Here is a 25,041-nt window from a genome sequence, read left to right as displayed (position 1 = left end):
CCCGTGGAAGCGCTCCATCTCTTCTTCTGTCTGTCAGACGGTGGACTTCACCTGTGACGCACCTTCATCTGTTTCATTACCGGTAAATTGAACTAATAAGTTCGGCTCTCGGGGCAAGCGGCAATGCAGCCGAGGGCTTGACCAGCACTCCAGCTACAGATTACACGAAAGGCTCGGGCACTCCATCACCAATTGTCTTCAGGGACTTCGGCTGACGCCAGCAGAACCTTTACAAAACCTTAAAATGTGATCTGCCACAGCAAGTCCTCCATCCACACCTGTCTGGAGCAACCAGTCACACCTGTGCTCTGCAAGTCCACATCCATAAACCTCAATGTTTGTCTTTCTCTTCTCCAACATGGTCCATAATTCTACGGATCAGACAAGATCCCAGCTGAGGTGTGAACGGGTTTCAGACAGCAGACAGTGAACTTCCTGACCAGACTGTTTATAGATCTTAAAGGCTGAGAGGATGAATGGATAAGTGTTCTGGCGTCGAAGCTTACGAACAACGGGAGGCTCAGAACTGTAGCAGCTATAACGGACCAAGCTGATGAGTCACACCACTCAGGTGAGGCAGTGAGTCGTGGAGTCCAGGCTTAGAGGAGAAATCAGCATCAGACAGCGGCATTGTGGTTTCATGCTGAGAAAGAGCAGCACAGATCCATTGTTTGCTCTGAGGATGTTGATAGAGAGGCAGGAGAGGGTTGAGCAGGACGTGTGTGAGGAGGGTGAGGCATGTTGAAGAAGAGTCAGAGGAGTTCAAGGTGAGAGTAGCTAGTGTCGCGGAGAGACGGAGAACGTGCACCATGATGTTGGCGGATGATACTGTGATCTGAAGAGAGCGTAAGGATGGGTTAGAGAAGAAGATGGAGCGGTGGAAGTGTAAATGAGAGCAAGGCATGAGGGTCCGTGGACAGAGATTCAGAAGAGTTGAAGAGGAGAGCGCAGGCAGGGTGGAGACGACTGTCGGGACGGTATGTGATAGAGAGGCTGCAGCGAGAGTGAAAGGGAAGCTCAGCAGGACAGTAGCTTGATCTGCCATGATGTTTGGGTCAGAGACAGTAGCTCTGACACAAAGACAGGAAGCAGAGTTCCAAGAGTCAGAGCTGTAGATGCTTCGGAAGGACAAGATTAGAAACCACTAGACCAGAGCGACGGGGTTTGGAGATGAAGACGGTTCGGAGGTCAAAGGAAGAAGAGGACGACAACCATTTAGGTTCATGAAGGAGGACATGAGGAGGATAGACGAGACATAGGAGATGAAGATATCAGACTAAAGAAGGGGAGAAGCTTTGGAATCATTTCAATTCCGCATGACTCCCAGGACCTCTCTCACCATCTGTGACCAAATTATCACCTTGAAATAACTCCAGCAACTCACCACTGCCCTGAGATTTCATTTTCACCATCGACCTTTTCACTTTTGTTCCCTGACATCTATAATGTTTTGGGATTCCCAGTTGGTTTCATGCAGCTGATCACAGGCAGAAACACCTGAACGTTTCTCTACGACTTGTTTGTGTGCTATCATTGATTTAATGCTTTGTGCCTTTCAAAAAAGTCCCATTTTGACCAGGGTTCGGTCTGTTTACCTTCCAAGTTCATTCCAGCCTGGAGGCATTTCCTGAAGCGGCAGGCGGGACAGTTCTTCCTGCGGATCTTATCAATGATGCAGTCGTTCCTCCCGGCACACAGGTAGTTGTGCTGGCCTGCGAGGCAGAAACAGAAGGAGAGAAGAGGCAGCGCACATTAGCGAGAGATGCAAGAGATGGATTGGATTCAGCAGCAGGAATTACTGCCACCTGTTGGATCGACGTGAAGCCGGCGGCACTTCGTGGTTGCGGGCGCACGTGACAGTGAGTCGGGTCACTTTTATTTCACAAATGTTTTGATGCACATACAACTTTGAATTACCTTATGACTGAGAATGTTGTTATTATTGCCCTTGAATTTGTTCCTTTTTGTTTTCCTTTACTGGGCCGCCTTTGTGTGCGCGTGGCTTCCTGCGTGACAATCTATAGTCATGTGTAAATTATCTTCAGCAAGAGCAGAAGAAGCTCCTGTTGACTTATATAATCTCAACATCTCTGACTCACCGCAGAGGGCTCATTCCATCTCACGATTGGTCCATGCGTTATATACTTAAAACAATTCTATAAAGGGGATGAGAGGAGCAGACGACTGGTGTCTCCGATAGCTGAGCAGCGCGGTTTAGCTTGTAATCTCCGACTCTACTTTCAGTCCAAACACATGACATTAACAGTCCAGTGAAGAGAATGACTAGGAATCAATAGCGTAGTCTGTCAAATAAACATACTTGTCTTTTTAGCCTGAACAACACAGGCATGTAGCGCTACGGTGGCCTCAAGTGGACAAAATGCAACTCTCACAAGAGACAGATTCAGGAGGTCCGTCAATCGGTTTGAGAAAGGATAGATTACATTAAAATACAAAACAGGCCTCACCCCCCAAACAATCAGCCCAAATCTAAACTTGCTTCACCGTGGTGATATTTGCACAGCTGCTCGTGGAGATGTCACAGTTTGATTTAAAGTTTCACAATCTGATCGAGCCAAACAAGCGCAGCAAACTGGGGCTGATCGGTCAAATGATCAAACTATAACTATGCCCCACATGACCGCGCTGAAGTTGATGGGACTAGAAAGCTAAATATGAAAGGAAAGAGGGCCGCGTCCATGTGATCCTCTGTCACATGAGTCACGCTGCAACTCGCCAGCGGGTAAAATAACTTTCATGTCGGGATAAAAATAGTCCTGCCTCGACGACTGGATGACCAGATGCCATTAGGATGACCATCAAAAGCTAGTTCCAGAGCTCCTGTCAAAAGGTACAAGTCCAGTTCAGTCGCAGTAGGTGGTCCGGATCTGTAAGTCATTTATGCACACGGGATGAGGACTCGATGTTCCTTACTAAGCGCCCATGTTTCAGCACACGCGTCAGTAATGTCTGTGTTTTGGTGATTCATCGCTTATCTAAATATAAAGCATATGCAAGAGACGTTTCCTCAGTTTTCCTAAATATTTTCATGTCATTTTTACTTACATTTTACATGAGCAGCGCCAATGTAAAAACAATAAAGCTCCCTCCTTTTGCCTTGTTTTTCCCTGGACTGCTTCCTTTACTGTTGTGTCCGGTACTTTCGCCGCCATTAGAGAGCGGTTCCTCCGCAGCGAAGCCTGATGCATCATTCATTAGAATGCAGAGCTGCGGCGCTTAAATCGGTGTTTGCTTTTGAATTACAGGAAAAAAAATAATTGCATCATTAAATGTGACTTGTACCACTGTTTTGTAAGACACATCAGATGATGCACACTGCACTAAACCATTCTGTGCAAAAGCTGTCCAAATGTATTTTCTTTTACATCTTAGATATTTTATGTTATCATATTGAATATTTTTTCTGACTGTCAACAGCTTCTCTCCCTTATCACTTGTGGTTGATTTTAATTTTTTTTCTTCATAATCTTGCATAATTTTTCTTAGATTTTCATTTTCTTCCTTTTTTTCTTGTCAAGTGAACTTTTATTCCCCCCTTTTGGTCATTCACCGAGCATCACGTCACTCACCCCATATCTCAACATTTTAATGTGATGTTTTCCGCCACTGTATTTACTCAGTATTTTATTTCTCAGTCGACAATTTGCATTTCATATTGTCCAGCTTTTTTTTTCCCCACCGATATTTTCATACCGTGATGTTTTATGAGCGACTGTTTGGTGATGACTGTCTTTCCACTGGCATTGCGAGCGTGACTTTCTACCTCCCACAGCAGTGACATAATCGCCGACGTTTGTGGGGTGACAGCAGTTACAGACATCACAGCAGGACGCCAAAGCAAACAAAGACGTAAACAGCCATCTGTAGTGGCAAAAGACCTGACAACTGAGCTGACAGCGTTCACCATCGCTCCTGCCACTGGTATCTAACGGCGTCATAACGTTAAACACAATATCTATTCAGCCCAAGGCAGCAGATCGACAGCGAAGTCTGAACAGGCACGGACGACAATCACCACTAGGGGGCCAGAGATAAATCTCCAGCTCACATATCAGCATTATGACCCCTCACAATTGATTTCGAAAAGCCACTATTTATATTTGTAGGTGGAAACAATTCTTTTCAATTCAAACTATAAAATAGTCAGAAATATTTCCTGGGTAAACCGTAGTCCGAATTTCCCTCAACCAAATAAGCTACGTGGGTCAACGCACGGCGCTTTCACAATATTTCGCCGGACGGATCAAGCGCCATCAGGAGGCCATCCAGGCTAATGTTAGCTGCGGTAAGTCTCTGGGGTGTTCCAAGTCCAAATTCCAAATTCTCCAAACATCTGTGCCCCATGCATGAGTGTTGTTAGTGAGAGTGCTCTTTGAGTTCAGCCAGATGTATGGAGGGTAAAAAAGCAGCCGCCTGTCAGGTGACAAGAAATATGTCGACTGGACAGGAAAAACGTAGCGGGTTTCGGAGGGCATGTTGTGACGCCGTTGGTTTGTTTGTGTTTTGTTTGCTAGCAACATTACACTGTTGTGCACACATTTGGGTGGAGTTTTCAGGAGACGACTGAAGCGGGATACAAGATCCGTTTTCTAGGAAGTCTTTATAGAATTTGAAAAAAACCAAAAACTTTTTGTGACTCTAGCGTGCTGGGGAACTACGCTCTTGGAGTGTTAATAATTTTATTATAGTGTTTAATAAGTGCTTTGTTGCGCTTTTCTGATTCATGAAATGTTATCAAGAGATTGGTTTAATCAAAAAAAAAGTCGCTTTTGCTAAGTGTATGTTAGTTACCACGGTTTCAAAAAAAACAAAACAAAACAGGAGTGATCGGGGTGCACCCAGCACCTCCAGAAGGTCAAATGCAATACACACTTGAATGCTTATCAGGTTTGGACTGTGGAGGAAAACAGCAGAGTGGTGTTCAATATTGAGAGAAAAGCAGTTACCAGGACATTTGCATGCATTAATGACAGAGGAGTGAGGCCAGGAGTTTGGGTTGATTTCAGTGCTGAGGCCAAACAGGCTCGATTAATCAGTCAAAAAGAAAAAAAAAAAAAAATCAGGAAAGAAACCATCATGATCATGATTCGCTCAACGCCATTATTCTCATCAGCATTATTAAAGATGCATTTATTTACCATCGGTGTTTTGTCGCGCTCGCCATCCTTCACCATTGAGACAACGACCGGAAATGAAGAGGTTGGGGTCGGGGGATGGAAGGGGAGAAAAACAAAAATAACAGATGATTTGACTTTCTCATGGTGGCAGGACAGTTTTAGCGTGTGAGCTTCACACCATTATTACAGCATCAAACAGCAGCGAAAAGGTCAGAAAAAGCAGATGGTGCGGCTCATGTCCAGACCTCGTTTCGGGGGGTGGGGGGGTTTATAGGCCTGACATCTGTTTCTGGCCGTTTAAAAGGTCCCGGCACAACCTGAGAGTCGCGATGAGTGAATCAGGAAATTCACATTTCAGTTTTGAGTGAAAGATACTATATGAGGAAGCCGCCACATATTTAGCAGGCGGAAGGCAAGTAACTACAACATGGAAAGAACACATTACAATGACATTGTAAACAGGACGACGTGCGTTGTGCAGGCAAGTTCTGTCAATGAGACATCAAGGGTTAAAGAAGGTACAGAGTTCCGTATAATTGTACGTAATGAAGGGGTTAAATATTGGGGGGGAAATAAAAACGTGGTATGACATGGTGGAGGTCTGCTCTTTTTAGAGGGGTTTTTGGTTTGTATCTAATTCAGAATTATCTAGGTGTGTATACATCCACTTTTTCTGACGCGGCTGAACACATAAAAGCAACTGCATCATACCACCGATTAGAGACGGTTATCAAAGGTGACGCTCAGGCTTTTAGCTAGGGGGCGTCTGGGAGTCCTGAAGACAAAAAAAAATGGACGCCCACCCTTTTCTCAGCAGGATGCCCGAAATGTCCGATCACTAGTGCCTGTATAATGCCCTACTCGAAGTGTCATCACATTGGTTCCCATGAAAAGGATGTTTCCGCACTGTAATTTCGTCGATCGTGATCAAAATTTCACTTTTAATCGGAGGAGCATTTTGGCGTTTTGTTTCCCTTTATTGGCACAAGCTTGCTCCTCCCACTCCTCCCGCTACCCAGTGCCATGCAGTGAGCTGCGCTGGGGAGCGTTGCAGTTCACGGCACACTGCGCTCGCCAAATGCAAGCAAAATACTTTAGCATGGATCAAAATTCACATTTTTCTACATATTACATCAAGAGGAACGCCTTCATGTTATTTTGTTTTAAATAAATGAACCTCTAAATGTGTGAAAGTTTAGAAAACAGACACACTCCTAGCTAAAACTCCTAGCTAAAGGCCTGGTTCCGCGTCAGATTTTGTCACGGCGAATCGTGGCAGTCAATGAAAGAGGGAGAACAGAGCGGATGTTCCACGTTTCCTTCTACTGGTAGCAGCCACTCAGAGAGGCAGGGGCCACCAGCAGCATGTGACTGTTAGATTCTGACTCGGAGACCATTCGGTTGCTGAAGAACTCAGTGACCTCCAGTGTTGACTTCTGATGTATCACATACCCACAGCTTTTCAGCCAGTCCCAATAGACATGCATCGCCAATACTGATATAGATTAGTGCTGCACGTTATTGATGACTATCAGAGAGCCTGCAATTATCAAAGGCACAGTGGCCTCCCAAGCACTTCTTCATCTGGACATATGGAAGATATTCAGCTGCAGGCTGGGCCCATCAGAAGACTCTATTCCCAAGTTTAGGTGCAGGAGGGTCTGTTGACCTGTTTAAGGCACTTTTTCAAGCCCAGTGAGGAAAAGCAATTTTAACATTGACATTTCCGTGAATGAGAAACTCACATTGGCATCTTCATTTCCTGGGAAATGGCCTCTTTTGTCTTCTAATCTCCGGGCTACAGACAGCGAGTCAAAGTGGAACACGTCGTCTGACGGGTGGAAGGTTTGAATCACAGTGATCGGATGTAAAAGCGGGGATTGATCGTTTATAATTCGAATCACTATTCGCTTGATGATATTGATAGCTGGTGACAAATATTTGGCGCTGTGTACTCTCGCAAGAAAAGCAAGAGTCAACATGGCGTCAAGGCTTTGTGGTTTTATCTGGTACGCTGGAGGGTCTAAGTGGAATGTTTGGGTCAGGAGTTTAACGTCTGATGCTCGAGTGACTGAAGGGTGAAGTGCGTGAAACAAACCTTCAACAGCCCTCTTGAAGAAGACTTTGCAGCTGCCGCAGGTCACCACGCCGTAGTGGCAGCCAGAGGCGTCGTCGGAACACACCAGGCAAATCTTCGGGGTCTGGCCGCCGGACTTGGGCTGGCTGGTCGCCACTGAGCTGCCGGTTTCTCTGGACCTGGCTGAAGTGCTGCAAACCAGAGTAGAAAGATCTATCTTCAGAACTGATCCTGGTGCATTAAAGTATAATATTTCTGGCACATATGACACAGATGAAGAGATGCTTGGCTGTTCTGTTGCTAGGCGACAAGCCATCCCTTTTGGACACATCGAGTCGATGAAGAAAAAGACCAACCATACTGTACGTCAGCGCTGCTCTCCCAATAAACTACCTTTTATAAGTGGTCCAGCAGCGATGGAAACAGGTTGCACGGTTGTGCCTGTTTCCAGAAGAGCTGGAGACAAGGAGGATAAACAAACTGCTATGGGAACATTTCACAATGCAACAATACCGTTTAGTGTTAATTTTGTCGTCCATTTTTCAATTTAGTCATAGTCTTAGTCTTTTGCCAACATTAATTCTTAGTCACAGTAACATTTAGTCATTCCCATTTCATTTTTGTTAGTCATGTTTTAGTCGACTAAAAGTCGTTTTAAACGAAAACTCAATGTATTTCAGTCACGTTTTAGTCTACATTACATTAGTCATTCTTTTCATCGCAGAGATGTTTATTACTTATTCCAGTTGACTTGTGCCCTAACAAGTGTATGAGGATTTATGCTGCATACTTGACAGCATTTCTAGATAATTCCATGACCTTTCCAGGTCGATCAGAGAGGATTCATTAGAGATGTGATGCAGCGCTGGAGCCACGAGGAATAGATTATGCCTGCTCAACAAAAGCTCCACTACACCTTGAGTCACTCACTAAAGTACACAAATGGTATAAAACTACAGTGAAGCTTCAATTTGTCAGCTAATAATCCAAATCCCACAGTGACAGCGGCTGGGTAAAGAAGCTCTAATCTCATTCCTGCCGCCCACAGACGTCGGCGAAACCTCAGAGGAACCTGCACGTACAGGGCCGTGCTCAGCTGTCGCGCTGCATTCAGACGGGCTGTGTGAACATGACTACTTAGGGGCGCTTTTCTGTGTTGTGGCGACGTGCCAGGCGAGGGAAACATGTCAGGACGAGCTGGCAAACACATTGCACTTATTCAAGGGACACAGGAGCGTTCACAGTGCCCTTAAATCTGTTGCCGGGCTTGTTTTGGCATGGCCCCAGCGACAAATTAAATAATGATCATGCACGAAGAGGGAAGCAACCCATGCGATTCGTAGAAAGACGCATGAAGGAACAGTCTTCATGTCGTCCAGTGAGCAGAATTCACAGTAGCTGGAGCCTCATGGTCGACAGAAAGACAACACTCGCTTATGTAAACAGGGCCGTGACTAAAAGGGGGAGCTAAGTTGGGGGATCTTGGACGTCGCCCAGCCTCAACAGGCCAAGATGGTCCTCGCTCCATGTGAAGAATCTAAGAGAGATTCAGAATGCGAAACCAGCTGCGAGTCTTGGCAGCCACCGGACGATATACAGTTCACACTGTTTTACAGATGGCAGGAGAGCAGGGAGCGTGTTCTCAGAGTCCAAACAGGAGAGAGGCACATGGTTGCACAATACAGGAGCGTGCAGACTGCCCAGTACTTCATCATCTGGTCCAACCTATCGCTATTCAATTGTGATAGAAAAACCCATCATTGAGCCAGACGGCGGACTTTTCATGACCCTCAAAACAGATGTCAAAACCACCAACTTCTTTATTTAAGAGCTTCCTGTGAAACAGCTACAGTTTCACAATTAGAAATCTTTTTTTTTTATTCATAACAAAACCATATACTGTATGAAGGTGACGCACAGGGCCTCAAAAACACGGATGACCTCTGAGGACAGGATGAATGAAATCCACTGATGTCACAGTGCAAGTGCTTTTTCGTTTTATGTAACCAGTTTTGGTTACTCAATATTGTGTCGCTTCACTTGTTATAGTCTCATAAAATGCCTCATTAAAATCGTTGAGTTGCAAATCTTGCGTTTCAGTGAACTGACCGCACGCTACACACCGCAAACCGCGACTCCTTTTGGTGCGAGTCCGGGATAACTATCTCTCCTGCCTGATCCTGAAAAAGCATTATCACTAAACCCGACACTCGGATCACACGTTCTACTTTGTCGACTGCTAACTTTAGGAGTGGAGGAGTCAAGTATTTATACTGCGGAGGTCTCTTTTGAAGTCAGGTTATGAGGAGCAGGGCGTCTATCTGCTCATCTCCCTGGCTCTCTCACAGCTGCTGGGATTGAGGCACGATGCTGTGAATTGTCAGGAACAAGCTTGACCTCTGACTGTTAAGGCCAGCGAGGCCTCAAAAAAAAATAAAAGTGGAAGTGTCACATAGCAACAGCACCAATGAAGCAAATGCACTTGTATCATACAGGAGAAGAAAGCATAACAGCTTGATAGTATTGCACCTTTTCAGCAATAACAATGATGATCAGAACTCACAACTCAATCTTCACCACCTCATTTCCGAGTCCAACACCCCCCCAACTCCCTTAGCTCTCGCTCCTCCCGTCAATAGATAACAAAGGTGGAACAGAGCCAGCGAGGGCGAGTTCAGGCCTCATTAGGGCCACCGCCACGCAGGACAGATAAGCGCACACATGCTCACATGGACTCTGCTAGTGAACACACAAGAGATGACTGGCATGTTACAACGACGATGGCAATTCAGACAAAAGAAACGATGGGTGATGAGATGAGTGTGATGTGCTTTTTGGCGCTAAATATGCTCATTGATGTACAGAAATAGAGCAGTTGGATGTGTTAACAAAGCTGGATGATAGTTGGAGTGAAATAAAAAGTAAATAATAATTCAAGACATTGCTTGTTCATTTCTGCATTAAAGGCTTAAAGAGATTTGCTGGTTTATTATCCATCAGGTTCCCTGCTCTGATATTATGATATGATGTGGTTTGCATTTCCTGCTTTAAAAGGCTTTCGATTTTTACTTAAGATTTCATGTTTGCGGCTTATAAGCTTGCAAGTTTTTCATTTTGCGACTGTTGCGCGAGTTGTTTCTCCGTTTTCCATGTTTATGAGGTCCAGTTTGCTCTCAATAGTTGCATTCAACTGTCTAAAGAGAATTGAGTGACTCATGGTTTGTGTTACGCAAACGCTTGATGCAACTTTTATTGTGATTTTTGCTGTGTTTTGCAATGCTGCCTTCCATCTCCACCCTCCATGAGAATACAGTTTGCCTCAACTCTCACTTCCTCTGTGCTTCACATTCATCTCTCGAGCAGATTCTCCGCCTCCTCCCTCTTCCTATCGCCCCACCTCATCTGCAAGGTTATGTAATATATTAATCGTATTACTCCTGACAACACTCCCTGCTCCCAACCCCCCTCCCGCTTGTCCGTCAGCCAATAGGGAATCACGACATGCGGGGAGTATGGAGGAGGTCAGGCGAGTCATGGGATTATTCAACTCACCTAACCAGAGATAAAGATGCAGCGAGCACGAGTCTGTGCTGATTTACAGTTTCAATCGCTGCATGCAGCCTTTGTTCTCCTTAAGTACCGCAAACCAAGAAAAGCTGCTCGGTGAATAAAACTGTTTCTCTTTTCTCCCAGTAAATTGCACCCACCCACTCGTCATTTTCCCACTGTCAAGCTGTCACTTCAGCTCAGCTAGATTTGCTGTTCCAGGCGCTGTTCGCATTCCATTTAAAATGACTTTTTTCCTAGTGAGTCAGCAGGTTAAATTCAAAGGGCCCAATTGTGTTCTTTTCTTCAGTAATCAAATCTCGCATTTCATTGTTGTATCTACGTTTAAGTGGGCTGTGGTCCTTCAAATAAGAAACTATTTGGTCATGCAATATAAAGTGCTGGGGTGGCTGCTGGGACACCGGTGCACACGTCCTGGAGCGTGAGGAAAGGTAAGATCACGGTCCCACTCGATGGCTGAACGATACATTATGTCACATCTATATTGCAATAGCAAAAATGTAAACAATATTAACATCACAAAAACAACAATATCAAATCTTTCCCTGCTCGCCCTGCAATGTAAAGCCAAGGCATTTAGCACCTGGGTACCGTGGAGTTGTCAACCACGCTATTTATGAGCACAAAAACATGCCTTTAGCATCATTCAAAAGCTAAGCCAAAAAAAACTGACTGCTTATTGTCCTTAAACACGGTGAACATGAGGAATCCATGTAGAGCACCCCACTTCCCATGAAAGAGGCTATTATGAGGCGAGAGGCCAGGACAACCAGGGTCATGACCTCTAATTCCAGCTTTGAAGAACAAATATTAAAAGTAAATTGAATGGAGTTCATGTTCGCTATCACCATCTACTTATTATTTTTGTGTTTCATGCATTAAAAACACACAAAAATTGGTGCGGTGTCTCTGATGAAATCTCCTTACTTCACTTGAGAGGAAAAAAAAACAATTTCAACAAACAAACATCTCATTAAACATTATTTTCTGTGTCATTGGCACTGAACCAAGGCCTGACTCGGATCTGTCAACAGCATCTGCCCTGAGGACTTTGCTTCAAGTCTGACTACATTTTTTTCTTTTTAAATAGTAGGTAAATGATAAACACTTAGGAGAGCTTTCAGCAAGATAATTATAGAATGGAAAAGTCTAATGAACCGATGAAACCTATCTCTTCACTTCACTGCACCTAGAAATGGAAAGGTTGTTGACAAGTATTACAATATTGGTACTGTGAAGGATGTTTAACAGGACACCGATGTGACACTCTATTCCTGTATGTTTAAAAGGAGCGCGTTTCTAACATTCTAACATTCTAACATTGAACTATTGGGATGTTATTGAGATGTTCTTATGTGAGACATTTTTCGACAGAAACATTGCTGTGGAACAACAGCACAAATTGTGGTCAACATCTGAGTAATAATACCTGGAAACTTGTATTGTTTCCAGGAAGATAAATGACGTGATCAACCTCACAGGGTGGTTGTTAAGCAGATTGTCCCACAGACAATGGAAACTGAAACGGTGATGCTTCACAAGAAACTGGACATTTTGACGCACTGTAGATGGCTTTCTAATGAAAGTGAAAGAACTTTTCTGCACTTCACTTCGCCTGCCGTGGTCAATGTCTACACCATTCTAGCCTGATAACAGATCAATGTCTTAATCTATATGGCTCTCATGCAGGAAGGATTCTGGGCCTCGCCTTGTTTCATGACAAGAAGCATGAGAGCTGATTGAATCAGCGCAGAACACGCCACAGTCAAGACATCAAGACTCGTTTTTTAAAGCTCACTACCTGGAACCAATGAAAAGTAGAAACACAGTGACTGTTGTTGGGTAACTGCACAGTAACTGTAAACAGGGTGAACCAGGATATTCTCTCTTTATAGGTGGTTATGGGTAGCATTTATAAATATATAACCCTCAGAACCACATGACTTTTGCGATGTGAAGCTTAAGTCTTTTTTTTTATCTTTTCTGCCGCCTACATTAAAGCACAAAATAATTTTTGAATTTGCGAATCAATGACAATCGGAGCTAGAGAGTTAGTTACTACTATGGGACTCATAAAGGCCATCTTGGAGCGGCTCCATGTAAAACGACAGTACACATGCCAGGCCTATGGGTGGTAAAACTATAGCAACAAACAAGAGAAAACGGCGTAGCTCATGCTCAAAGAGGAAGCTAGAATGGCATGCTATATTAGCATAACAACCCAGGCGCGGGAACAGAGAGTGGACCAATGATGAGGGGTTTTTTAAATATAAAAATCACAGTTACAGCGACTACAAATTGTCAAAAAACAAAAACAAAACGATGAAAAAAGACCCCATATGTTGGACGTAACCCTAGCAAAGGGGCTCCTCTACGCTCCGCTACAATGGGGAGTCCAAGTTAGACAAGATTAGATGAGATGAGGCCACGTGCTGAGTCACAGAAAACGATTCCCATCTGACAGTGCCACAGAGCAGAGTGTGCTACCATAGTGACGTGCACATTTCGATGATTCATTTAGTCAGTCAGTTTTTGACTGTCAAAAAATTCTTCTTTAAAAAAAAAAAAAAAAAACTTCCCGTTGAGTTCTTAGAAGTCATATAGGTCAGATAATAGACACAGATGATGAACTGATTTATCAAACTGGAATACTATTGCAAAACCAAGAAAAAAAGCCACGAAAGACTGCAAATGATGTCTTCCTTTTCTATCCAACCTCACTCATTTTCTTAGCCGATACTGGTTGCGATTTTTTGGAAAAAAACTTAAAAATAAGATTGGACGGTCATAATGTAAAGACACTTTTTCGGCGCACGCCCACTCCAGTCAATTCCCATTGATGAAAAACTTCTTGTGGAAGTTAACATGTTCCCAGCATGACCTAGATTCACTGAGACAAAACATTTCAGCATTCCACAGAGCGCAGCAGCGAGGGCTTGGTGGAGGGAGTGTTGAGTGTCAGCCAAGCAAAGGCACAAAATACAGTTGAAACTGGATATTAGTTCTCAGTATCTCACTGGGATCTGGCCTGAGACACACCAAGGTTTGTATTGGAGGAAATGAGACCATTATTAATAAAGGACATGATAGGGCCGTGGTGTTAAAAGAGTCCCACCAACAATAACTAAACCATTTTTTGGGATGTACACAGTGTGTGGTGGTGCAGCTCTGGCCAACTTGTCTGCTTTTCAGACATCATGTTTGTAAAAACACCCCGACACAAACATGAAGCAGAGGCCGGATGACGGCTCGTGGGCGAGTGTATGTAGTGCTTTTTAACAACAGCACAGCAGTGATGAAAGAGATGACTAATAGATGGTAAAAATTTACAGTCGCCCACCAGCCGGCTTTCCAAACACAACGGCAAGTCCACTGACAGACAGTGAGTTCACTGAGGTTCAGAATTTCAAAAGAAAACGCCGATCACATTCCAGACGGAGAAATTGGAGATGCTGGAAAAGTTCCTTTTCAAACCTGCTACTGTAGTTGTTGCCGGGAAGTACATTAATAGCAGCGCTCAGAGGTGAGGAACTTCAAATGAAAGTGTATCGTCAATTTAATGGCGGTAAAATTGAGCAGAGAGAAATGGGCCCGTCATTTCAATGCCGTGAAATGCAAATGCACTACACAAGGACTGGATTCCATCTAAAAGCAGCCGGTAAACGCCAGAAAAACACGACTGGAACATAATAATCCTCCACTTATTTGCATCACACAGATGGCATGCTGGGGAACGGTGGGAGGAAACTGGAGTGCCCAGGGGCAGCCACACATGGGCAGGAAACACTGAAAAGGAAAGAGGTCTATAACGTCGAAAAACCAACTGAAATGACGACAAATTCAAAGCGCTAAAGAGAAGCATTAGCCGGGACAATCATACTTCATAAATGTTGTTTATTTGTTTGACATTAGCTTACAGGGACATTTTAATTCTGCTAGGTGACGATCAAATGACACCCATGGGTGTGAACATTTGCGTGTATAAAGGGGAGGCTATGCTATACACTGTACAACCGTCAGCTCACTGATGCATAATGTTTCCTATTATGTGCCAGGCTGTCATTGTGTGTCGTCTCCTGGGAGATCACCGGGCGGTACGGACACCACAACACGCCTGGCGCTGAAATAAAGCCTGATATTTCTCTGCTTATTCCAAACTTGTTTCAGTTTATTTGCTTTTTATATGGAGCTCATGGGAAGACAAGCACTGAAGGAAATAGTTAACTCTGCGATGTGCGGCACATTAATATGCCTCGCCTTTGAGATAGAAAAGAGCTGTGATTTTCCACTCGTCGATAGCTCGGACGTAGAAGAAGGAAACTGATGAAATAGTGAGAACAGCCAGAGACGCCAGAGCATTGGTTCACTTTATCACTGGGTTCATTTCTGTGACTCATTTCAGCTGGAACGCTGATGAAATGTGGAAATGAACCAGAATCTTCACTGGGGTGCAACAAATAAAAACACATTTCCGTGCCAATTGGTTAGATTTCACGCTTAAATATCTGAGGCAAAAATCACAAAAAGAAAAATGTAGTTTAAAAAAGTCAAACTAAATAAATTAAAACATGAGTTTATGTGCCCAAAATAAGATTTGAAATATGCTAATAACCAGTTCACTAAATAAATACATTGATTAACTAAGCTGATCTTTGGCTTCTTGCTGCATCCAACCATAGTTTAAGAGTGAAATACTGCAGTGTTGAGCTGCGCAGGATGAAGCAGGTTCATTTCTAAATCATTAAAGGCCAAATGGCCGGCAGCCACTGACCTCTGCCCTTGGCAGTCAGCATTTGTACCTTCCTTTTATGAAGGCATCGGTAATCTTTGGCCGTGCCTCGGGGAGGGTGGGCCCTCACCATGTTGCCTCTCACCCAGGTCACCGATTTGCTCGGTGAAAGGATGAAGAACATTATACAGTTAGGAGCAGCATCTGGAGCCGGCATTGTCATTGAAATCCCAACATTTACAGATACAAGTTCTTGAACAGAGAGCGGAGGTGGGCTCCCTCGTAATTGCATGCTCGGAAAGAAAAAGGAATTTTCAGGAACATGGGCTAGGCGTAAACAAAACCATTAGATGGGAAAAGTAGACCTCAATAATGGGCCGGCCGTGAAAGGCATATATACTGCACGCGCTGAACTCCACACGCGGGGCGTAAACAACAACTCAACATCCACACAAGCGCTTCTTTCATCACATCTGTGGCCAGGGGAGAAAACACGTTTCAATCCACGAGCCTATATTTGACTGCAGAAACTAAAGAAATATTGTCAAGAAAAAAAGTTTGAAACTGGTCATGGAAAGCATAAAGACGGGAAGAGGACAAGCTCGACTGAAAAAGACAGGTTTAAGGTGGAAGGGGCAGATGAGCAGCATCTGATGAGAAATAGCAACAGAAGAACCAGATTCAGATCTGGTTCTTGAGAGCATTTCACCTCATAAGAGTCATAAATTCAGTCAGAGCTGCCTTTGTGTTGAAGCTGTTCCATTGTGAAATCTACTTTCTGCACACAGCGGAGGAATTTGTCAACTGGTGGAGTCGAGGACGACAGTATAATTCCAGTACCGTAATTATAGTCCTTTATGAACATGTTTGTCTAATGCTGGCTGTGTTCTTTTCAACATTAAATCATGTTTCATTGTGTTTCCAGTCCTTCCATATCTAAAATTATAACTTTACGACTGCGTTGGTTAGTAATCTAAATCCATCTTATAATGCAAAGTAGGAACACATCTCCCTGTTTGGACAAAACACAACCTGTATTCATATCTAACAATCACGCCAGCAAACCCTTGTGTTCATCCACAATTTCAAAATTTCAACTTCTCACAAAGCGGCCAAATAAGAGAGTTAACAGGGCAGGGATGTTCCAAATCGGCGTAAGTTGATGACACATCCTCCACTTTAAGTCTCATCTTTAAACAGCTTGTATGTTCGGATTCTTGTTATGAAAAACTATACATTTATTCATCCATTTGTGATTCAGCAAAACAAAGTATCACATTTCAAATCACTGTCTGCGACTGAACTGACTATATATTCACTGCAACAAAATGCCTCCAAAAATTACAATTCAATAAAATAATAAAAAATTAAATAAAAATAAAATTCTATTAAATAATTTAATAAGATAATCGTTTTTGAAAACGCATGATCCAAAAAAGAAGCAACCATCATTGTGCCTAAATTATTGAAAGGTTGAAATCATAACAGACCACAATTTTGGTTTTTAAAAGCCAAAACACAGTTTATAGTGAGCAACAACATTCATAATGTTAACTTTGCCACGCCGAAGAGCTGTTGCATCAAGAACCTTGCACAACCTTCTCGAAAGTGTCCGTCAACAGGTCGACACTTTCTATGATCCGACTTGAGCAAAGCGGCAGGGACGTGTTTACTTTGTCCGAGCGCAGGTGGGGCCTGAGATTATAGCCTCCATTCATTCCTCGTCTCAAGTTTTGTGACGTCTGGTGTCCTCAGTTAGCCCCGACGGGCCGTTATTTTCCGCAGTGAAAAAGCGATTTAAAGCCGTCGACCGAGCACCCGCACAGGAGTTTGAAGGGCACATGACTAATGCGAACCAGATGCTGAGAGACAGATGACGCTCGGCAGACACGGAGGAAGGCTGCAAACTCAAGTTCAAAATATTATTACAGTTGGATAATTTAGGATTCAGCTGCCGTTGGCTACCACTGAAATCATAATAATCACCAAATCAGGGTGATCTATGGAGGAATTAAAATAAAAAACAGCTCGGTTTTTGGCAGCAGCTTTAATGTTCCAGACTGACAGGCATTTATATGACCACTTATATGACATGGGAGCAGATATTTACGGATGGAAACTTAAAGAAACAGGCCACTTGTTTTCACTGATGCTTCAAAATAGAAATGAAATGACAGATGCTTTCACAGCTCTCCTCATACCAACCAAACACCATTGATCTCTGCTGACTGTTTTTCCAAATAAATACTGCTAAAATATTATATTCTTCTTGAATTTAAATTCACCAACGACATTTTAATGTCATATTTTAGCGATAGTTGTATTGTAACCTCTCACAACAGCACTATGTTCACTCTAAATTCAGCAAAAAGGCAAAGAAGTTGAACCAAAACTTGAGCACCATGGCAACGGCACAGAGAGCACGAGACAGCTAAGAGCAGTCCAGCTGTCTTATTATAACGTCTAACACAGTGTCAGACTCCAGCGCTCTCTGACAAACTGTTTGAAGGAGGTTTAATAGGCCTCAAGTTCTTGCGTCAGAACTTTGATTTCTTTATTATGTAGGACCTCAGTGGTTGTCCCACTTCTTCCTCCATGGAGAAATGAAGACACCAGGAAAATGGAGGAGAGGAAGATGATCATTGTGGTTCATGGATCATGGTGAGTTCTCGAGGAAACCCCTGTAGGGAAACGCCTGAACGGGTCGAAGCAAATGACCCGATCTTAGTGATAAAAAAGGACAATTGTATTCATGTTTTTTTGGATAAATTTTCATGCACCTTTTTCATCACTTTGCTTCGTATTCCTGATGATCTTGCCCACACACACTAACAAGACCTCCTTCCAATGCCAGCTAATGTTCACCAGACTTGGGCTGATAACTCTCTAAAAAGAACTAAGACAGAGCGCCACCTGTCAGCAAAGAACAGCCACACAAACAAAGCAGCAACAATTACAACAAAAAAAAAACATAGTGTCTGGTACAGCATCAGGTTTTTCCTTGGGACTCCTCAGCGTAGGGGGCTGTCTGAGAAGCCACGGAAAAACATCAAGGACCTGGCGCCCGGGACACCACAACTGGTTTCTCTTGAAGGTACATTGAGCTTCTAGGGAGTGGCTTCTCAACCCTTCAACAACATCGTGGAATCCAAAACTTGTGGTCAAGGAATGAGGGTACAAATGGCTATGTCTTCTGGCTCCGCTCCTTCTTCACCATGACAAACTATACCGAGTCCTCATAATGTCCAACCTGTAGCCATCTGTAGATCCCGCACTTCCTTCTCTCACTTGTAACCAACACCCAGAGTCTGTCTTAGTGTGGAGCAGAAGGAATTTGGCACAAAGGAAAGAAAAATGTATATTAATTACCCAACAATAAGTAAGTCAGGAAGGGTGACACAACTTCAGAAATGCAGACTTTAGCGGGCCAGTGTGTGAGTAAGAGCCCCTCCCACCCTCAAATACAAAAATTCCACTCTCTCACATTTGAACAGAGGGCAGGATTCAATTCATGTCTCGGATTGAACACACAATTCAGTTCCTTTGTGCGGGGAAAGGAAAGTCAGAAAAAAAAAGTCAGTGACCTGAAAAAAAAAAATGATCGGAGGGGAAGCGCGTCAGGAATTTCAAGAAGAATCCAGGTCTGCTGCTGCTCTACAAAAACATTAACAGCAGTGACATGTAAGCGTCTTCAGCAAACAAGCCCAGCCTCGCACAGGAGGACTTGGACAACTCCTGGCCACGAGGAGGCCGAAAAAACAAAGTTTAATTCACAGAAATGGAGGCGGGGAGGGGTGAGTGATAAAAATACAAGCTGGGAAAAGAGAGGAAAGTGGAACGCTGCAGACCCACATGATCACACTTTGGCCCAGCTGGACTGAGGCCCATTTACAGTAGAGCTCATCTGGCTCCGACACTCCTCCTGACGGGACACAGTAATCTCCACTGAATCGATTCAACTGGAGATGTGCTTCTATTTTTCCACGCAACTTCAAAAGACTGCCACAAACACTGACCCAACAAAGGAAGTTGTCACAATTTGTCATGTGTAATCTTGAGAGTGGAGAGACCGCCCACCCCCCCTATAGTCTCATGACATCTGATCACATTCACGTGGTGTGTGCATAGCAGCTATACTCTGTGAAAGTGATTCGCTCTCACTGGCCGTGATGAAATGCCAGAGAGTGAGTTATGTCGCTCCAGTCAGTCAGCAAGAGAGCTCTTTAGTTCACTGTGACAAATCTTCAGGGTTTTTGTTGGGCTGCCTCTTCCACTGTGCATTTAAAGTCTACATTTCAAGACGTCCTATTCTAAAAGCCTCATATTATTGCTTTGACACCAGCAACAGATTCTTCAGATAAACAAAGCCAAACTTGTTTCAAATGGTTTAAAGTTGTGTGTTGCACTCTCACCCTCAAAAAAAAATTAAAAAATCAATAAGCAAACTGCTGCTCAGGCAAACTCCTGTCAATCATCCCCAAACTGACAGCAGTTACAGAGCCTAGGGATCATTCTGTCAACCTTCAAGTCTTCGTGCCTTCAAATGATTTAAGCAAGTGAGTGCAGAGAGGATGATTCCGTCTGAGCCGAAGCGTCTGGGGTGAGCACGCCAAACTTGTGAGGCGGGTTGAAAATATGCAGTTGGGATCACAAAGTGTGTAACTAATTGAATGTCTGAAAAAAAGAAATGCAGACAGGTACTCTGACATGGGGCCATAAAGAGGGGGAAAAACAAACAGAAGGCGAGTGCAACCTTTCGGTCTTTAACACAATAATCCCTTCACCATGAACAGGGATGACTTAAAAGTCATGTAGCAGCATTCATGTCTTTATTTATTTGGCTTCAATGATGTGCAGAAGATGGAACAGATTACTGCAAAAGGATGATTAAAAAACAGATGCAAAGATCCTTTGGTCTGGGGCCCAGACTTCAGCTCTGGCAATGCTCCCGGTTGGTGCTAATATGCTAAATGAAACCTTTCCTATTAAATACATCTTCCATCCAAAATCTTTTTTTAAAAACTATATACATATTTTGCAAATTTATCTTTTCATATATTATTTGACTTCAGCTCTGGCAATCCTCCTGGTTGGTTGCATTTGCAACCTTTAATATACCAAATGAAACCTTTCCTAATAAATACATCACCAAAATCTTTTTTTTAAAACTATATACAGATTTTGCAAATTTATCTTTTCATATATTATTTTCAAAAGAAACATCCAGACACCACATATACTTGATCTAAGCATAACATTCATTCAACATCATTACCTCAAGAACTACACTCAATCTCAGCGTATTTACTGTGTAATAATAATAATAAGGCATTCATTATCATTCTAGTCACCTTTAATTTAACCTTGAAATTCCAGTATCGTCAAATGTAATAGACTAAATGACTCCTGTGGTCTGTGGCAACAAATCAATCCCATGCAGAGATCAGTATCTGTGCAGACCAGATTAAAAATGAAGCACAGATGTGTAGCAGTAACCAAGGGCCACTCTGTGTTGTTATGTTAAGCACGTAAGGGCTCTTATGCTTGGGTGATCCATCTTGCATCTGGCTGTCAGAAGGAAGACTTAAATGTTGACGCAGACAAAAGCAAACAGGTTGAATTATGTATTCTCCAAACTTGCTGAATGAGAGGACGAACATGTGCTCAGAATAGTCATCTGGATGCTGCAATGCACCTGTGCATCATAACTACTGAATGACGATTGGGTTTGGTAACTTCTCCGGATGGCAGGGGGGTAACATTCTCAGACTCACTGGTTAACTGTAAGTCTAAACGGTCAGTGCTGCAGGGGGGCGAGAACGAGGTCCTCTCCCAGGAAAGAATATCCAGGTAACCAGAGCTGGTCCGGTCATCGTGACGATGACCTCCAAATAGTGTTGGTGGTGCGCCCAGGTGAGTTTGCTGAGACATGCAAAGGTTCGAAATATAGCCAGGCTATTCATGTGACTAGATGGATCACATCTTAGGGTCATTTCCTTACAGCACACAGACCTGCGTCTGACATGTTCTGCACGACAAATGGATGCTTTGTTTGGAGCATGGTTGTGTTTTCTACATACTTACCACTGGCTATATAAAGACTCTGTCGCTGTTCACACGGTACTGAGACATTAACACTCAAAGTTAAATCCAAGTTATAATCAGGATCACTAACAAACAGTAACACTGACTAGATTTTGTCTGCATTTGTTTATAGGATGAACAAGCATATGTTTCTATGTGTATCATAGGGCTGGTGAGGTTTGGTATTTCATTGTGATAGCAATTACTATTTTTATTTTAAATATTTATTTGCTTGAAAAAACATAATACATTAGAATTATAATAGTCTTGCTGTGAAAAAAAGAGTGTGTTAATATTGCTGAGAGAACAAGCACAAACAAATTATAAATGACGTGATATGAATAAAATGGTAAATATTATTGACTTAAATAAAAAAAGAAATTAAAAAGTTAATAATAAACCATGATAGAAATGTCCATACATGTAAAGAATAGACTGCTAATTCAAAACAAACCGGGCTCTAACATTTATGTAGCAGATGTGATTTGTTGGGCTTTATGGGATTTTGAGCATGATGTTGATGGTGACGATAATAAGATGTTCTCTCGACAACTCCTGTTCAATAGTTGCCTCACTCTGGGCAGAAGGAAAACACTGACAAACATTTTCATCATCTAATAACCATAAACATTGAATATCAGCAAAAGAGAATTGAACAACGCGTTTAGCAGCCCATTACAATTGAATACAAGTCAGAAAAGATTTTGCTGCCCACAGAACGGTCTTACACATGCAGCCCAGTTATGGCGGATGTTTTTGCCAAGTGCATTAAAACACCTTTTTTCTCTATTAATACACTGAACAAGACCAGGAACTACACTGTGACTCAGACAGGAATCAGATGCATCTCCGATACTGAATCTCAAACATGAAAGTCTTGAGAAGAAGGAAGTGTGTAGGCGGTGTGGACCATGCAGCTCACAACTTTTGTTCACCATGCTGTCAATGAAAAGGGCAAAAACAAGAAGACAGAGAGATGAAGATGTAAGGGCTTTGCTGCCCTTGCAGAAAGAAATGCTGAATATTAAAGAAGCCTCAAGGCATCGATGATGAATTACACACACAATTATCAAAAATTAATATTAGTTTTGGGGAGAATCTCAAAGTGAGAAGAAGAAAGCCGGGTGTTGAGGAAGCACAGTGCTCATTATGCTTCGGGAAAAACCTTGGAGACTAAGATCAAATGTGCTGTTCGCTCGTAACTCAGATCAGGGTGCAGAGCTTCATGTTATTGATTTGAGATGTTCCTGCGGCAGACGGGCGGTGCAGAGGGACTTGCATTAAAAACACTATGGATTAAATTAAAAGGAAAACTATAAAGAACAAACATGAATTATGCTGCACCAAAAAAAAAACAGCAAAAAAGTCAATAAATGATGTAAATATATTGTTGGGTGAATGATAAACAGAGGAAAAACAATAGATTAAATTGAAATTTCACCGAGTAAAACCAATCTGAATAAGCGCCAATGGCGTTAAACAAGTTATTGCTTCTTCTCAACAGCATGCACTTCATTTATAATTGAAAATGACAAAGCAATTATTATCATCATGACATAGAGCTAAAAAAGACATCTCCAATTCAATACTTGTATCGATTTAGCCAGAAGGCAGAGTGTTTAATTTTTCCCTGTATGCCAAGTACTAATCAGCTTGTGATGTAATTGCGCTTCACTTTGCTGAGGACATTTAATTGAAATACAAAGAGCACTGCGTGGAAACAGATTTCCCAGCAGCTCTGACCAAAAATATAGAGAAAAGAAGAAAATACTCCGACCCAGATATAGGGGAATGTCAGACATCTTAGCGTGACTAATAAATAAATAAAATAAAATAAAGACAAATAATAAACATAGTGCTGCAGATCAAACTGGACAATAAAATACTGTGTGTTGACGTCAATGAAGCGGCCACAGCGGCTCGCTAACAGCTAACAGCCGCAAGCACGAGCAAGAATTACACTTAGTGTCAATAAGTGCCCAATAAATGTCATCTGGCTGACAAGTCGATTCCACAACTGTAAGGGTCTATTTCCAACGCTCCCCTGGCAGGACCCACACCGGCTGTCTGCAATTCAGGGCGAAGCATGAGCAACACAAGTTACAGCCATTTTAAAAATAGACCTTCAGCCTCGGAGGCCTGGATATAGACGAAGTGAAGGCAGAGGGAGGAGGCTGATCAGCAGATGATGGCAACAGGTCAGTGCAAGACAAGGATATTTACAGAAGTATGTCTGACAGAAACTGAATCAGTCACATAGAAACATCAATTAAACTACACTAACAGTGTAAGTGTTTTCAGTCACGTATGAGGCTGAATTCTCCCTTTACCAAGCTTTCTGAAACCATGCTTATGTGTTTTTTGCCAAATTTTTGACAAGTCAAATCACTGAAAATATTGCATGCCGAGAGACAAGCAAGTTGTCGAAACAAAGGCAGGGTTTCAGGCAGAAAACCCATTGTGTCAAGGTGGTGATGGAACCAGAGGGTGAGACGACAAGTGAGAACGAGAGACGTTTGTGGCTTCCTGACGACTGACAAGATGTTGTGCAAAATATTGAAATTGACGGGGGCAGCAGAACTGGTAGCAAAGCTTATTTTTCAATGGCATGAGGCACATCACTCTTGGACACTAGAGTCAACTTTTGAAAGGTTGCGATTTTTTAATAGGCTTAGGAGCGTGAATGTATAGGGAACTGAACTGAACTTTGTTTAACATTATTGTTTACTGTGTATTCTGCTACGCCACACCCTGCACATGTTGTATGTCGCTGATAGTTTCCGCTCAATAAATTCCCTCTTTCCATCAACCAATGTATCCACCATATGGAACAGAAACACCACTGCTGAGACCCTCCGCAACACGGCTTGATTTTGCATCAGCGTACTGGATTTATTTTCCGTTGTTGGAACTTTAGATTGATTTAAACTGCTTGCTCCTCCATGAGGAGATGGATGCAGTGGTATACACTTTGGCTGCAGAGCTGCTCTACCACAGTATCATGTGTCCAAAAGTGGGTTTTCTTTGCAAACCACTAAGTCTGAAGGATACAGAGGGTAGCCACGCTGACAGCCAGATATATATATACTGTATATATATATACGTACATAAGAAGCACTTTTCCAAAACACGTCTCGTATTGCCATTCTAGGAAAGTTTTCACCACTCTAGCAACATTATTCCCAATTCTCTTGAGTTCCTGCACCCGGCGAAGCTGGTCATCTGAAAACCAACAGCAGAAGTCTGACCTGCACTTTACCAACAAGCATGTTCCAGGAATGAATAAACATGACCCACTTTCACCTTTCATCTCGTCAAATAACATGTAGCGAAGCGTGTGCGTGGGGGAACAAAAAATAAATAAATCACCACGGCCATGATGGCAAGTGCAGTAGAACAAAAAAAAAAAAAAAAAAACGCGAGCAGGTGTGATGTGAGTCAGACGT

The 25,041-nt window shown here is 42.9% G+C and overlaps 1 protein-coding gene across 3 annotated transcripts in view; it reads right to left on the bottom strand.

Annotated features, from left to right (window-relative positions):
- LOC128748014 (glucocorticoid receptor-like) overlaps positions 1-25,041 on the bottom strand; it is a 53,126-nt gene that overhangs the window by 9,683 nt on the left and 18,402 nt on the right. For 2 of the 3 annotated variants that reach the window (XM_053846368.1, XM_053846370.1), the window contains exons 3-5: positions 7,237-7,406; positions 5,160-5,186; positions 1,596-1,712 (exon numbers count right to left, since the gene is read on the bottom strand). In XM_053846368.1, the coding sequence (XP_053702343.1) occupies positions 1,596-1,712; positions 5,160-5,186; positions 7,237-7,406 (314 nt within the window). The remainder of the gene's footprint in view (positions 1-1,595; positions 1,713-5,159; positions 5,187-7,236; positions 7,407-25,041) is intronic. The other variant, XM_053846369.1, reaches the window with a different exon arrangement.

The sequence above is a fragment of the Synchiropus splendidus genome, chromosome 17, assembly GCF_027744825.2.
Source record: "Synchiropus splendidus isolate RoL2022-P1 chromosome 17, RoL_Sspl_1.0, whole genome shotgun sequence".
NCBI classification, from domain to species: domain Eukaryota; kingdom Metazoa; phylum Chordata; class Actinopteri; order Syngnathiformes; family Callionymidae; genus Synchiropus; species Synchiropus splendidus.
This window is presented reverse-complemented; position numbering and strand designations above follow the sequence as displayed.